This window comes from Ochotona princeps, chromosome 11 (assembly GCF_030435755.1).
Source record: "Ochotona princeps isolate mOchPri1 chromosome 11, mOchPri1.hap1, whole genome shotgun sequence".
In the NCBI taxonomy this organism is placed as follows: domain Eukaryota; kingdom Metazoa; phylum Chordata; class Mammalia; order Lagomorpha; family Ochotonidae; genus Ochotona; species Ochotona princeps.
In genome coordinates, this window is record NC_080842.1 from 7069795 (window position 1) to 7084928 (window position 15134).

The following is a 15134-nucleotide window of genomic DNA, read 5'->3' on the forward strand; positions in this document are numbered from 1 at the left end:
AAACGCCAGCTGCACCCTGCTTAAAGTGTAAGACAAGACACGAAACTTACTTTACAGTTCACAGACACATGTGTGTTCTCACTGCAGTGTTGGGGAATCTGACACGATGTGTAATGGGGTGGTACCACTGACGGCACACACCGCCTGCCAGGTAAATTAACAGCAGAGAAGTCATGGAAACGGAGTTTCTGCACCCTGCCCTTTCTCCCTCCTCTCACACCATTCAAGTTATTTGAAGGTGGGAAAGTGCTCCCTGCCCCTCCTGCCTTCCATACCATTCAGAACAACTGACAGTGTGGAAATTACTCCATGCACCTGGCCCCTCCCACCTCCTGTTGTGCTACGTTAGGTTAGTTAACCATAGGAAAACTTTGGGCTCTGGTAACTCCATTCCTGTCTGAAACCTTGTTTGTATTGCATGGCTCTCAATCTGATTGCAGGATGAGAGTTTAAAAGCCCCTGACTTACGCGGCTTGGCACAGTGGTTCCTGGAGTGTAACAGGAGCTGCTGTCACCAAGCTTGGGAAACAGACTCCTTCTAACACCCTACACTTGGGTCCAGTGTGATTTCTCTTGCACTCCACAACAGATGATGCAATAACATGGCGCATGTGGATGAGATGTGTGTGGTGTGTGTTTGCACCTGCGCTCCTATCTTCTGCAGCTCCAACCTGCAGGTCCCTCCCTTGGGAGATCGCCCCTGGATCTCTGCCTGCCTAGCTCATGTGGAAGGCCGTAGGCACATGGCACACCATGTCCCCAGGGGAATCCCTGACAGGAGCCTCAGCTAACCGAGGCCCCAATATGGCCTGTTCACTTTGCAGGCAGCAAGAGCGATGGGTTGCACTCTAGTCTCTCTTCTCTGGCTCTTTAATGAACTGTGCTAGAACTTCCTAGGTAAACAACTCTAGGAAGTCAAATGTTACATTCTTCCTGTTTAGCAGGTAACCAGTCTGCCCTGAGATATAGCTTCCTATGCTTCCTGACCTTGAACTTCATTGGAGGGTCCAGAGAGATAGACATATCTGTTAGCCAGTCACAATGTTGTGGTGAGATATAAGTACTGTCAGGATCACCTTCTGCCTGCCCCCCTCTTCCTACCCTATGTAAGCTTGTGGCTTCTCTTAAATAAACGGACATTCCTCACCATCAGTTTGTCTCCAGTGTTGCTACTGCAGAGGAGCACTGTTGCCTCACCCTCTGGTGGTCGGTCTTGGGGACCACTGGACAGAAGAGCCCCGAGCCCTCCCTACCTGGCATATGCGCCTTCTGTCTCAGCACCCCAGTGCTGTCATTGAATCCATTCTACAGCTGTGGCCCTGGCCATAGGATCCAACCAGAGCCTGCTGCCACAGAGGCAGGGAGCCATGGTTGTAGACTGTAATCCTGAGATGAGAAGACACCACAGGCTCATGAAACTTTCTGGAAAAGCAGTCCTTTTTTTTTTTTTTTCCCACTTTCCCACTGAACTAGGAGGTGGTGGCTGGAAGGCCAGGTGTGGTTTTTCTCTGCTGGGGGACCGGGGATGAGCTGCGAGGGCCCACAGCCTACCTTGGTCGTCGTCTCCAGAATGATCTCTTTGTGCAGCAACTCGACCACCATCTTCACATGGCCTTCTTTGGAAGCCAGGTGCAGGCCATTGAGCCCGTTCTGTGGAGAGCGAGACACAGGGACAGTGAGTGGGAGAGGCAGCTCCCTATGGGGCGTGGCAGGAGGAGGGGTGCATGAAGGAGACCCATGGAGCAGCAGGTGTCAGGCTGGCAGGGAGGGGAAGGGATGGGTTCACCAAGAGCCCTATCCCTGGAGAGTCACAAAGTTTGGGGAAGTGCACCCGCACCCATGAGCAGCCCAGACATTCTGAGCTGGGAGGCCTCCGAATTCCCACTTAATAAAAACAGTACAGGAACAGGTGTTTAGCCTAGCAGCCAAGACATCTCATTCTACTTCTGAGGTCCTGGGTTCAGTTCCTGGCTCCAGCTTTTCCAGCTTCCTGCCAATGCAGACCCTGGGAGGCAGTGGTGGACAAGGTGGTAGCATCCTTGCCACCCACGTGCTTGGTTCCCTGCCACCCACATGGAAGAGCTGGACTGAGAGTGTTTTTGGCCTCAGCTTGGCCCAGCTCTGGAGAATAAGGGCAGACAGGTCTCTCTCTCAAATAAATAAGTAAATTAATTTTTAAATGGCATAGCCTCCACCCTCTGGTGAATTTTCACAGCAAAGAACAGGAAAAGTAAAGCAATCACAGCTTGTGAACTTGGGTGGAGACAGATCCCCTTGCACATGGTAGTAAGATGACACACACTGAAGTAAGATCACACGCCAACACCACTGCGTCACTCCCCCCCCCACCAGTGTCGTGCAGCACTGTTAGCTCCTCTGCTGTCCCGCCAGCTCAGAGGTGGCCACGGGAGACCAGCCCTTGCTCTGCTGTCCCGCCAGCTCAGATCAGCCTTTGAGTTTCAGGAATGCAAACACATGAAAGCAGAGCCCTCTGTGACCATGCCCAGCTGGGCCTCTGCCTTCTCTCACATCCTGGATGCCCCAGCCATGCTGTGAGAGGCCCCGAGAGCTTCCAGAAAATGCTTTAAGCCACTGACACTTCTCATAATGCAAGGGAGTGCAAGGACATTGCCGCCAACTGGCAGATGATGTGTCAGCTCTGCATAGGGACCCAGCTCTTAAGGGGCCAGCTGAGTGGCCAGTGGCCTCTGCCGTCCATCATGTTCCCTTCCTTCCCCTGGCTAACAGAGACCACCCCCACCAATAAGAGGAGGACCCTCTGGTTTTCCTATCCCCTAATATCTCTGCAGGATATCCCCCCATCCCCACCTGGTTCTGGAAATTCTGATTTCTTATGTGTTCTCAAGAGATGCCCATCAAACCACAGATGCACCTGCTGTGCCTTGACTTGCTTACAGTCAGGTGGCCTTGCCTTGGCCGGTTGGGGAAAAGCCGCCTGGAAATAAGGAGGACAGGGTGGAAGGTGTGTGGACAGGGCACCTACAAGGGGACTTCAAAATACTCCTGGAGGTGCTGACGCCCCGGATGGGCACCAGTTCAAGCCCTGGCTCCTCCACTTCTGACTCAGTTCTCTGCTGGTGCACCTGGGAAAGCAGTGAAAGATGGCCCAAGTACTGTGGACCTCAGCCACCCAGGTGTGACACCTGGATGAAGCTCTTGGCTCCTGGCTTTTGCCTGGCCTACCCATGCTCATTGTGGTAATTTGGGGAGTGAACCAAGAGATGGAAGACCTCTTTGTCTCTTCTTTCCTCTGCAACTCTGCCTTTTAAGCAAAGCAAATAAAACTCTTCAAGAAAAAGTTCCTGGGAACTGAAATGAAAAGATACGTTTGTTTGGTGCTCCCCGCCAAAGAAGTGTCTGTATAATATTTCCATAATGCTCAACTTTCCCTCAAACTTCCTTGAGACCCCCCCTTGCATATTAGGTAAAATCTTGGGGGGGGGTCAGAGACAGGAGAAGAGGTGCAAGCTGGACCTCCTTAGAGCTGGCCCACCCTGCACCCCAGAACACCCCTTTTTAGAGCAGACCCACCCTGCACCCCACAGCCTGGCTAGGGTGTGTGCTGGCCAGGGCAGGCAGGGGGTGGCTAGCGAGGGCACATGCACCAACTACTTGCCCCTGCAAAAGCCTGAGAAATCACCGTGAGATTCCTTCCACTTGCAGCTGGTGAGTCAACTCCAAGCAGCTTGCAGTTTTCCGAGGAAAGGTGGGTGTGGATGAGCTAATCAAATGAAAGATAGGGTTGAGCCAGTTTTGATCATAGGGAGCCAGGGAGGGCTTGGAAGCAGGACAGCCTGGGGTGAGGAACTAAATCCCAGGCCATTCAGAAGAGCAGGGGCAGGGGTGTGGTAGACAGGAAGTGATGCCTTCCAGCTCAGTTTGCAAGCCACAGATTCCTCGGAGTGTGTCCCAGAGAGCAGGTGGCCCATGACTTGCACTTGCAGCTTTGCCCTCTGCCTGGGGCATGGGCTGTGGAGCACAGATGATGGGGCCCAAGCCGTGCTACAGGCCCCTCCTCAAGCTCCCATACTGGGACCGAGAGCAGATAAACACCATGACTGCTGGCCGTGGGAGTGGCTGCCGTGGCCTCATGCTGACCCATGGGCGCCTGATTACTGTGCTAAGTGCGTCTCAACTTTGCGGGAAGGGATAGGGAGGTGGAATCTATGCACCCCAGAGGAAACTGAGCCTGGAGCTGTCCAGCTGTCAGCAGTGGTCACACTGCTTACCCACCAGTACACACAGAACCAGCCAGCAATTCTCAGCAGAGAAAAGGGTTTGGGCCCCTCCCCCCAGCTAGGGACTTCAAAGAGCTCACGCAAGACTGGAATCCGGAGAGGTTGCTGCAGTGGGACAGGTATTTCCCACATGCTGTGCTCTACTCATAGGTTCAGCTCCCCACTGAGCACCCCCAGGAGGTGGCAGGTGACAGCTCAGTCAGCTGGGTCCCCACTACCCAGGTGGGAAACCCGGGCTCAAATCTGAGCTTCCAGCTTTAGCTTGGCCCAGCCATGGCTGCTGTGGGCATTTGAAGGGGGTGAACCAGTACGTGGACGCTTGTGTGTGTGTGTGTGTGTGTGTTTATCTTTCAAGTAAATGCAGATTTAAAATCCGATGCTTTGTACAGAAAAAAATTAAATCACACCTCTGAGAGGATCTTGACAAAGTCTTGGAAAATGTACACCATGAAAAAACAGCACATATGACAATCAGGGGGAGAAGGCAAAGCCAACCTGGAAACGTGGGCTCCCCTGCTGGACAACTACTTCCGTTGGAAACCGTGAGTCGGGATGGGGGCAGATCAGACTAGGCAGGGCTATAACACCTGTGGGCCTCATGTGAGCTAGATAAGGGAAGGGCCACGGGGGGCTGACTGTTCCGACTGGTGCAAGCAAAAATTAGAGTGGGTGAGAGTTGGTTGGGCTAGCCGCAGCACTAGCTGGCAGAGGCTGGCACTGGGAGCTAATTCTGTCAAGTCAAATGCCAGAACTACCTGGAGAGTGCATAATCTGGGAGTGGGTGTGGCCTAGAAGGGAAATAGTGGGCACTTCCATCGGGGTTACCACTCTCATTGGACAGCACGAAAACCAGGACAGGGGCAGGGGTGGCTAGACAGAAAGGCACCTGCCGGTACGTGTGTGGGCTGGATAGTAGGCTGGTTGGGTTGAACTAGGCTTCAATGCCCATTGACATGTGCGAGAGCTAAATGGGATGTGGGACAGACTGAACAAGCCTGTGGTACATACTGGCAAGCATGGGAACCAGGGTAGGGGGCAGAACTGGTGGGGGTTATGGGGAGTCGCCCCAACTAGGCTGCAGCTCCAACCGGTTTGCGTGAGGACCGAGTATGAAGTGGGCAGGATCAAGCTGGACTACAACACCCGTTGGTTCACGAGGAAGACAGGGCTGGAAACAGAACGGACCCAACAATCCCAACGACCAGCATGTGCATAAGCTGATTGGTGTGACGGACTATGTTGGAGTCTGTACTAGCAAGAATCAGGCCTGGGATCATCTCAGATGAAGTTTCTTTGGAGATCCCTCCAACTGAACTGCTGATCTTAGAACCCCAACCATGAAGAGACTGTCAGCCAGTGGATTCTGAATAGGTTTCATCGCAATTGGAACGGCGAGATTGGCAGCAATCTAGAACTGATGGACTATCAAAACTGTGCAGGACCCTCGGAGCGAGCCTCCCGTTGGGGATCTGGGATGGTTGGGTGGTTGGGTGGGGCTTTTCCCTTTGTTACTCCCCTAACCCCAGATACAGGGAAAATGATAAGTGTGGAAACAATGGTATTACCCACTTCCACCCTGTAGCCCTTGACCCTTTGTACCCTAATCAACTAAGTAAGATTATTAAAAAATAATTTTAAAAAAGAAATATAAAACTAAACATTACAATTTTAAAAAAAGAAAAATTATGAATGAATTTCAAGACTCTTTGGCAACCCAAGCAAACTCAGCATTTAATCCCATCAATATTTTAAGGCACTTAAAAAAATCAAAAGCAGAGCTGCAGAAAAGGAGGGAGAGAGATTGTCAATGTGCTGATTTGCTCCTCACATGGCCATGATGGCCAGAGCTGGGCCAGGCTGAACCCAGGAGCCTAGAACTCCACCCAGGTCTCCCATGGGAGTGCAGGGGTCCAAGGAGCTGGGCCATTTTCCACTGCTCTCCCAGGCACATTAGCAAGGTGCTGGATTGGAAGTGGAGCAGCTGGGACATGAAGTGGCAGCCATGTGGGATGCTGGCACTATAGGCAGACCCTTCACATGGGGTGCCACAACAGTGTCCCCAAGGCACTCTTGTGTGTTTCTTTCTTTCTTTTTTTTTTTTTTTTAATCAACGATGAAACAATCTTTCTAAGATTTTTTTTCCATTGGAAAGTCAGATATACAGAGAGGAGGAGATACAGAGAGGAAGATTTCCCATCCACTGATTTACTCCCCAAGTGGCTGCAACAGCCGGTACTGAGCCGATCCAAAGGTAGGAACCTGGGTCTCCCCGACGGGTGCAGGGTCCTAAGGCTTTGGGCTGTCCTCTACTGTTTTCCTAGGCCACAAGCAGAGAGCTAGACGCGAAGTGGGGCCACCAAGACATGAACCAGTGCCTATATGGGATCCCAGGCATGCAAGACAAGGACTTTAGTCACTAGGCCACCGTGCCGGGACCACCTTTCTCTTTTTTGATCACCCAAGAAGCTTAGCGTTAATATGCGCTGCTCGTGGCCTCTGCTGTGGTCTTGAAGGCTTGCCAGCTGCCTGACTCACAGGCAGCCTCCCTTCTTGGTCACAGGGTATCCTGCAACCCACTTTTGGGCCCCACTGTGTCCCAGGGGTGAGTGTCACCAGCACCCTGCAGGCAAACACAAGCACACAAAAAGACATACAAGACCATGTAGAAAGTGCCTGGAGTGGCTCAGCTCTGGTCACTGTGGCTATCTGTGAGCAAACCAGAAGATGGAAGATTGCCCTTTAGCTTGTCTCTGACTTCCAATAAATAGAGAAGTCTTAGAAAAAGTCTTCCTGCCCAGCACATCCACCTGGAGCTTTTCCTGGGCCTCTGAGAAAGTGTGTCTTGGGGTCGGGGTGGGAGGAGGATACACAGCAGCTGGGCTAGGCACATATGTCCCATTTGGCTTGAGCAATTACATTTGGAGTATGTTGTGGTCCTGCCCGTCACAAGTTCCAGACACTTGTTCTTGGCCAACTGTCCTGCTATTTGGCTGTTCCAATTACCCCACGTACAGGAATGGATCTCCCAATATATGAACATGGTGCACATGTGCCACCAGGGTGGCTCTGTGCCCCTCTGTTTCTGCAAAGCGCAAGACCACCTTGTGGAGGACACCTGCCTCTGCCCTCAGCCCTGGTCCTGGCCAACCAGGCCAGGCAGCCCAAGCCATGGCCACCTCTTACCCAGCTGCCCCTTCAAGCCGCCTGTGCCTTTCCTGGGGCCACACAGTCTTCTCCGAGGACTCAGGTGACTTCATTTAGCCCTGGGGACCACAAGAAGGTCACGTGGAAAATGCAACAAAGGCAAGGTGACTCTGTTGCTGGCGATTTCGGAGGCTGAGTCATATTTTGTCCAGATCACATTTTTTCCCCTAGAACTTTCCAGACACCTCATTTGCATGAATTTCAAACGTTCTAACAACAAAGTAAAGCTTGCATTCTAGTTTTGTTTTCAATAAGCTTTTTTTTTTTTTTAAAGATTTATTTGAAAGTTGGACTTACAAAGACAAAGAGATTTCCCCAAGTGGTCCAGCCTGAAGCTAAAAGTTTCACCTGGGGTTTCCCACGTTGGCATCAGGGGTCAAGCACTTGGGCCATCTTCTGCTGCTTCTGCAGGCACACGTAGCAGAGAGCTGGATGGGAAGTGGGGCAGCCAGGGCATGCACTGGTGTCCATATGGATCCCAGCATCACAGGTGGTAGCTTAACTCTCCCATGTCACATGAGCTTTAATCCCCTCCAAGAGCTTTTTGGAGATTGTCAGAGCTAGACATAGAACTCATCCTCTGTGTGTGCACATAAATACACAGACATACAACAATGAGCAGCAATGGGTACACCAAAAACCAGATTTCAGTGCCTAAATTTCTCCACTTACAGGGACCAGGGGGCCAGTGCATTCGCTCAACTGGCTAATCCTCCACCTCCAAGTGCTAGCATCCAATGGGTGCTGGTTTATGTCCTGGCTGCTCCAATTCCCATCCAGCTCCTTGCTTGTGACCTGGGAGAGCAGCAGAGGAAGGCCCAAATCCTTGACACTCTGTATTCATGTGGGAGACCTGGAAGAATCTCCTGGCTCCTGGCTTCAGGTCAGCTCAGCTCTGGCTATTGAGGCCATATGGGGAATGAATCAGTGAGTGGAAGATCTTTCTGTCTCTCCTTCTCTGAATAAATCAGATTTTCCAACAAAAACAAATAAATCTTAAAAAAAAAAAAAAACCAATCAAACCAGGAACTAAGGGTCTCTGGAGAAATGGAACTGGGGCCTGGAGCAGTCATCTCTTTCAACAACAGCGTTGGGGGGTGACCCACAGCTTCCCCAGTACAATCCCAACGACAAAGCACAATCAGAGCGGCGGCTACCAAGAGGTGATTGGAGTCTGGTCAAGGCAGGAGGTGGCCAGTCAGAGCAGAGGTCACAGTGGCAGCCTTTCACCTGTTAGCTCTCTAGGGAAGAAAGGAAGAGAACCCCTGGGGACAGTCACACCAAAGAGGGGCCCTCCTCCATGACAGAGCTCCACCAGCTCCCGCTGGTTCCCCTGAACACCCACAACTCCACCCTATTTTCTACAGGAAATCATGAGGTCCCTTGGCTGTCCGTTTCCCTAATCTTTAACAAGCACCCATTCTCTTTGGATAATAACGCTTAAGTCACAGGACCTTTGGTTCTTCAGGGACAGACCAAACAACTGGTCTCCTTGATCTACAAAAGTGTCTTGAACAAGGTTTCTCATTTCGACTTTTTAAATTCCATTTCTGGTGAACGCTTCGGAGTCTGCTCCCTTGACAGATGGAGAGACAGGTGAAAGTTGGGGAAGAGCTCGTGTGGACACAGTGCGAGAGGACTGGGTGTGCAGGGATCTTGTGTACCATTCCCACAACTGCTCTCTAGCCTTGAAACATTAAACACGCATAAGGGCCAGTGCGGTGGCAGAATGGGTCCATTTGTGAGGCTGGAATCCCAAATGGGCACTAGTTCAAGTCCCAGCTGCTCCACTTCTGATCCATCTCCCTGTTAATGTGTCTGAGAAAGCAATGGAAGGTGGCCCATGTGTTTGGACCCCTGCACCTATGTGAGAGATCCAGAAGAAGATTAGATCCGGGACCCTGGCTTGAGACTAGCCCAGATCCGGCTATTGGGACTATTGGGGGAGTGAGTCAATGGCTGGAAGATCTCTTTTTCTCTGTGTCTCTCCCTCTCTCCCTCCTTCTCTCTCTCTCTGACTCTTTTCAAATAATTTTTTTAAAGAAAAAAAAAAGAAGCATAAAAGAGCCTGGAGCTACGGCTCAGTGGCTAAATCCTCTCCTCGCACTCACGCTGGGAGTTGGTTCATGTACCGGCTGCTCCATTTCCCTTCCAGTTTCCTGCTTGCAGCCTGGGAAAGCAGTAGAGGATGGCCCAAAGCCCTGAAATCCTGCACCCATATGGGAGATCTTGGAGGAAGCTCCTGGCTCCTGGCTTCAGATTGGCTCAGCTCAAGCTGTTGTGGCCACTTGGGGAATATACCAGCAGACAGAAGAACTTTCTCTCTTTGTCTCCTTCTCTCTGTAAATCTGCATTTCCAATGAAAATAAATCTTAAAAAAAAAACTGCATAAAAGATGGCGATGGGGGGAAGTGGTGTGTTGGGTGGAGGAGCAAAGGTGGACTCAATTCTGAGGTACTATGAAGAGATGACCACCTCCACCTGACCTATCTCTAAGGACCCTGAGTGGTGACCTTGACCTATCATTCCAGGAGGAAGAGTCTAGCCTCAGTCCCTCTTGGGCACTGCAGACAGGGAGCCTCCTGGCTGTGCACGGCCAACTGCATGCTTTTTCCAGACCCAGGTAGCTTACGACTCCCCTGAGACCATGTGGTGCTAAAAATACAGGATCTGGGAGTTGGAGAGCAAGTCAGAGCACCTGCTGCTTGACGCCTTACAGCACCAGCCTCGTGGCAGCCCCGCAGCTCACCCAGGGGCAGGGAACCAGGATCCTGCACACTGGGAGCCAGGCCCAGGCCCCGCCCTGAGCCCATGCCCCCCTTCACTTTACTGCCTGCTAAATTTAGCTCTCCTGCCCAGGTTGCACGAAGACTCATCCTTCACTAGACACTCACGGGAAGGAAAAACACTGGCATCTTTTTCAAGCTCTGGGAGCCCCGTGAGCAGACGGAGCTGCTGCAAGTGCACCTCCTCCCGCCTGCCTGTTGGCTGTTACAGCCCCTGAAGCAGTGCCCCCATCCCGCCTGGGTTCTGGAAACCCAGCTGCAGCCCTGGGCCCTGGGGGAGTGCCCGGCTCAGGTCAGTGAGAGGATGGGCTGCTGGCATCAGGTGCGGCAGCTAAGATCTCCATGAATGACAAGGGGGACCCCTGTCAGAGATGCTGGTATTCCTTGACAAACTCAAAAGAGGAGGGGGATGAGGTCCACAAGATATTGGGTTGCTCCATAAAGGGGAGGGTGGGGCTTCTGTGCCTCAGGCTCCGCCCAGTCACCCAGCTTCCTTCCCTTTCCACAGTCCTAAGAATAAAACAACACAACAGTTTATAGGAAACCATGGGGACTGGAGATGGTGCTTTGCAGGGACAAGGGCCGTGTAGCGGGAGCCAGAACCACGTGTCCCCAGCAGTTCTAGGCAGTTGGTCTGACTTTGCCTACTTTTGACTGCAGCATTCGGATGTTGGAGCCAGAGCCATGCACTGATCTAAAGAAAAAGATGTTTACACCTGAAGTAGCTCACTTTGGAAGTAGTTTCATTTCCATGAACTTTTTTGGAGCACTCTTGGATTATCTTACCGGATTCTAGGATTTGTAGCAGTTAGCGGCGGCAACTTCCCCTGCCTCCTCCCCACTTCCAGCTCCTTCCTCACGTCCCCGGGGCAGCCCGGACACTTCTGCTGAGGCCTCACCTCTGTCCCTACCTGGCTTTGGAAGCCCTTGTGTTTTCCCTAACTTGGCCTTAGGGTGTAGCATGGATCCTGGGGCAGACTATGTGGAACTGAATGCTCACTGCACACACACACACACACACACACACACACCATCACTGCTCATACACCACACATACAGAGAACACACAACACACAGATACAGACACACAGGCAACCATGCATATAAATGACACATACAATATACATAGATGCAAATCAGGCATACATATACAACATGCACACAGCAAACACATGACAGCCATGCACATACAACCACACACCATACATGATTCACAGCACATATGCACAACCACACAACACATATGCAAACGCACATGCATGCACCCATGTACATATGATGCACACAGCACACATATGCACGCACACATGTACACACAGCTATCTTCTTACTTGGTCTCTCAACACCAGGAGGCGCTGCTCTGGTGCTGAGGCTCGTGGTACCCTCCCAGCAATCAACACATAGAGTAAGCTTCGGAAGCTGTGCCTGCTGGCACAGGTGTTCTGGATGTCTCCCCGAGATGTCAGCCCCTCCCAGAGAGGTCCCCATTGCCACGGCAGGAGAAGGTTGCTGTGCAGCTGAACTGGCTGGTTCATTCCCCCTTCCCTGCCACAGAAGGGGAGAGAGGAGAGCTGTGCATGGGCAGGCAGCCCGAAGCGGGGGAGCAGCTCCCACCCAGGGGGACAGGAGCGTGAGAAGCAGACATCTGGTCCAGCGTTGAAGACACCCATGTCCCACACTGGATTCAGATGCAGCAATCCCCTCCTGCTCCCAGCCTCAGCTTCTTCATCATGCTGACCCTGGCAGGCCGTGCTGATGGTCCCAGCAGCTGGGTCTCTGCCACCCCCACAGGAACCAGGATTGAGTTCCTGGCTTTGGCCCTGCCCAGCTCTGACTGCTAAGCTCTCCATACTGAGGTTAACAGACACCGGGCCGCCATCAGCCCTGCTCATTATCCACCGTGATCATTCTGACATGGGACAAGTCCTCAGTATCTTCCAAGCAGCCAGCTGGGCCTTATAATTAACCAGCGTCCAACAGTTGTTTTCCTTTTCCTGCCCAGATGCAGAGGGAATTTTACTTTCAGAGCTAAATGAGAAGGTGGAGGTTTTCAGGGCCCACTTTGTTCACACTTCTCATCTATGTCCTAGGACCCCCACCACCAGGGGGCACTGTCATCTGGTTTAACTGGGAGCACACAGCTCCCCAGTCCAGGTGGGGATCACTAGCGCATGTCCTCTCTTCCTCATCACTGCTTAGACCAGCATGGGTTAAGAAGGCTTTAAGCAGGGATCAGTTCTGCTGGCGCAGTGAGCTTAGCTGCCCTCTGCTATGCTGGTTCGAACCCTGGCTGCTCTTCCAATGCGGCTCCCTGCTATGGTGCCTTGGAAGGCAACATCAGACCAGCCCAGGTGCTTGAATTCAACCCTGCCTGTGGGAGACCAGGATGAGTTCCAGGCTCCTGGCTTCGGCCTGGACCAGACCAAGGGGATGCAGCCAGCAGACAAAAGATTCTCACCCTCTCTCTCTCTCCCCTCTGCCTCTGAGACTCTGCTTTTCAAATAAACAAATAAACCTTTTTGAAACACAGAAAGCTCTGCATCACCAAGGTGTCGTATCAGAAGGCTGTGTGTGTGTTTGTAGGGCAGAGTAATGAACTGCATAGTTGTACCCCATTTCTGTGCCTGTCCCTAGCTCTAAGGAAAAGCAGGTGACAGGAGTGACAGGCTCTGTCTCATGTGGACTTGACAGCCCCTCCCTGGCCCTGTGGCCCACCATCGTCACCCCCATTCACTTCTCTCCCACTGCCTCCGCAGGTGGGGTCTTGCAGAAATTCCCAACTCCTGATTGTCTCTGTGGGAGATCCTGCCCTCCCCTGCAGGCCGCTCTGTGACTCATGGCACATGAGCCGATACCTGGGATGACCAATAGTGTGAGGGCAGGCCCTGGACTCACTCCACCTCTCCAGCCAGCACCGATGCCCTCCAGCCCCACTGAATGCATGCAGCATGAAGGAGCGATGGCTGTCACACAGAACTTGGAGATGGGAACTGCCTGTCTTTAAGCCAGAATCCTTTGCCAGCCTCTGAGTTCTCTGACATGGGCAGGGTTTACTCTCTGCTAGCCCCAATCTCTGGTTAGGCATGGACAGTGGGCACACAAGCCCATCTCACCAGCGCTCAGGTCATGAGGCCCATGAGATATTCACAAGTGGCCCCTGTACCTCAGCATCCTGAGCACTGAGTGACACCATCTCCTGCAGCACTAAGGGTTAGGTGGTCAACCCTGTCGTCATCACCAGGGGCCAACACACCCCACTCAACAGACGTGGCGTGCGCCTGCCACAGCTGAGACACCTCGGCAGTAGCCATGATCCCAACCTGGGCTCCGTATTTTTGACACACCCCTTGGGTCAGGCGGGTGTGGCCCCAGGATGGTAGGGCACGGCAGAGTGTGGGCCAGCGGTGGGAATGGCTCGCGCAGGGACCCTCTCTGTGTGTGATCCTGGAGATGACACATCCCCTCTCAACAGTGCCCGGATGAGAGGGCTATCCTTTGTCTCCTTCCAGCAGGGTCCACAGTAGCCTTAGCAGCCCTATGCGCTGGTAAACCATCGACTGAGTGCACGTGGGTGCACCTGCAACATGCCCCACAGGAGCGCGAGACAGGGCACCGAGAGGTCATGATCTCCTCCCCTCAGGGTGCCAGTTCCTGCGAGGAGAAGACACAGTGGGCATGGGGCATTGGGGCTAGGGAGAGACGGACAAGCCAAGGCCCAAGTGACATCTGGGATGTGCCGGCCATGACTGCATGTTTGCAGGTTCCTCACAGGTCAGGGGGAAACCCCAGCAACTCCTCTCCTACCAGGAAAGTCTCAGGAGCCACGCTGGTGAGTGTTATGAGTAAGATGGACCAGCGGGACCCTCAGGCTTTTGCCCCTGGCATCACACCCTGCTGTTCCCAAGAGCTCTCGCGATGCTGGAGGACAAAGTCACCACTGCACTGGCTTGCCTTCCATCTGGGTGAACTGGTAGGTGCATGAACTCATTGATATGCTGTAAGTATACAATCCAGCACTCACTCAAGAAACAGAATATTGGAAGGCAGTGTCGGTACTGCGTATGACTGTGTGCGCCACTGAGTATGACAGTTGGAGCCATAGGATCATTACAGGGTCCTAGCTGCTCCACTGTGGCAACCCATTACCAGTGCTTGCCCCTCCGTGCCTCAAGGCTGTTCTCTGAACAGCCGACTGCTACCCCAGGACCTTTGCACAAGACCGTGCACTGGTGGGGCACACCAGGCTCCCACTAGCCAGCTCTCAGCTCTGAGCCCACACCTGCAGCAGGCCCAGTGGCATTCTCCTGCGTGCGTCTCCTTGTCTCATTCAGTCTGATGCTGCCCACGCCTCATTTCCCCTGCCTATCTGCTTCACACAACGGCACATGCTGCCTTTTTGCCTGTCTCCTTGGGATCCAGGAATAGCTCTTGGCACAGAGCAGGCAGTGAATAAGCACACGTGGGGTGGCCCCCGGCCCTGCTCACCACGCCTCTTGCCCTGGCGCCTGCACCGGCACTGGACTTCCTTGAGCGCCGAGCGCCATCCAAATCCCTGCCACAGGGCTGAGCTTCTCCTTTGCATTCCAGGCCCAGACCAAGCTTCCTTCCCCATCTCCCCACCCTCTCTATCCCTCAGGCCTGCAGGCCCTACTCCGCCTCCATCCTCAAGCAAGCTCCCTGCACAGGTTTGGAGGTCCCCTGCCTGCACAGGGGCCACCTGGGTTTGAGGCTCCTCTCTCAGACCCTGTCACTTCAAGGCGGCCATCCGAGGTGCTTCGGCTTCCATGCGTAGACTCAGCCGGGACACCTGAGCACAGCCGCACGGGTTATCTCTGCTACCACTGGCCAACAGCCTCACATATCTGTGACACCTGCTGTTCCTGGC

The 15134-nt window shown here is 53.0% G+C and overlaps 1 protein-coding gene across 1 annotated transcript in view; it reads right to left on the reverse strand.

The window, feature by feature from the left end:
• The window catches only part of ANK1 (ankyrin 1), a 106592-nt gene that overhangs the window by 55376 nt on the left and 36082 nt on the right, over nt 1-15134 (reverse strand). Inside the window, exon 3 of the mRNA XM_058670471.1 lies at nt 1552-1650. Coding sequence (XP_058526454.1) covers nt 1552-1650 — 99 coding nt within the window. The remainder of the gene's footprint in view (nt 1-1551; nt 1651-15134) is intronic.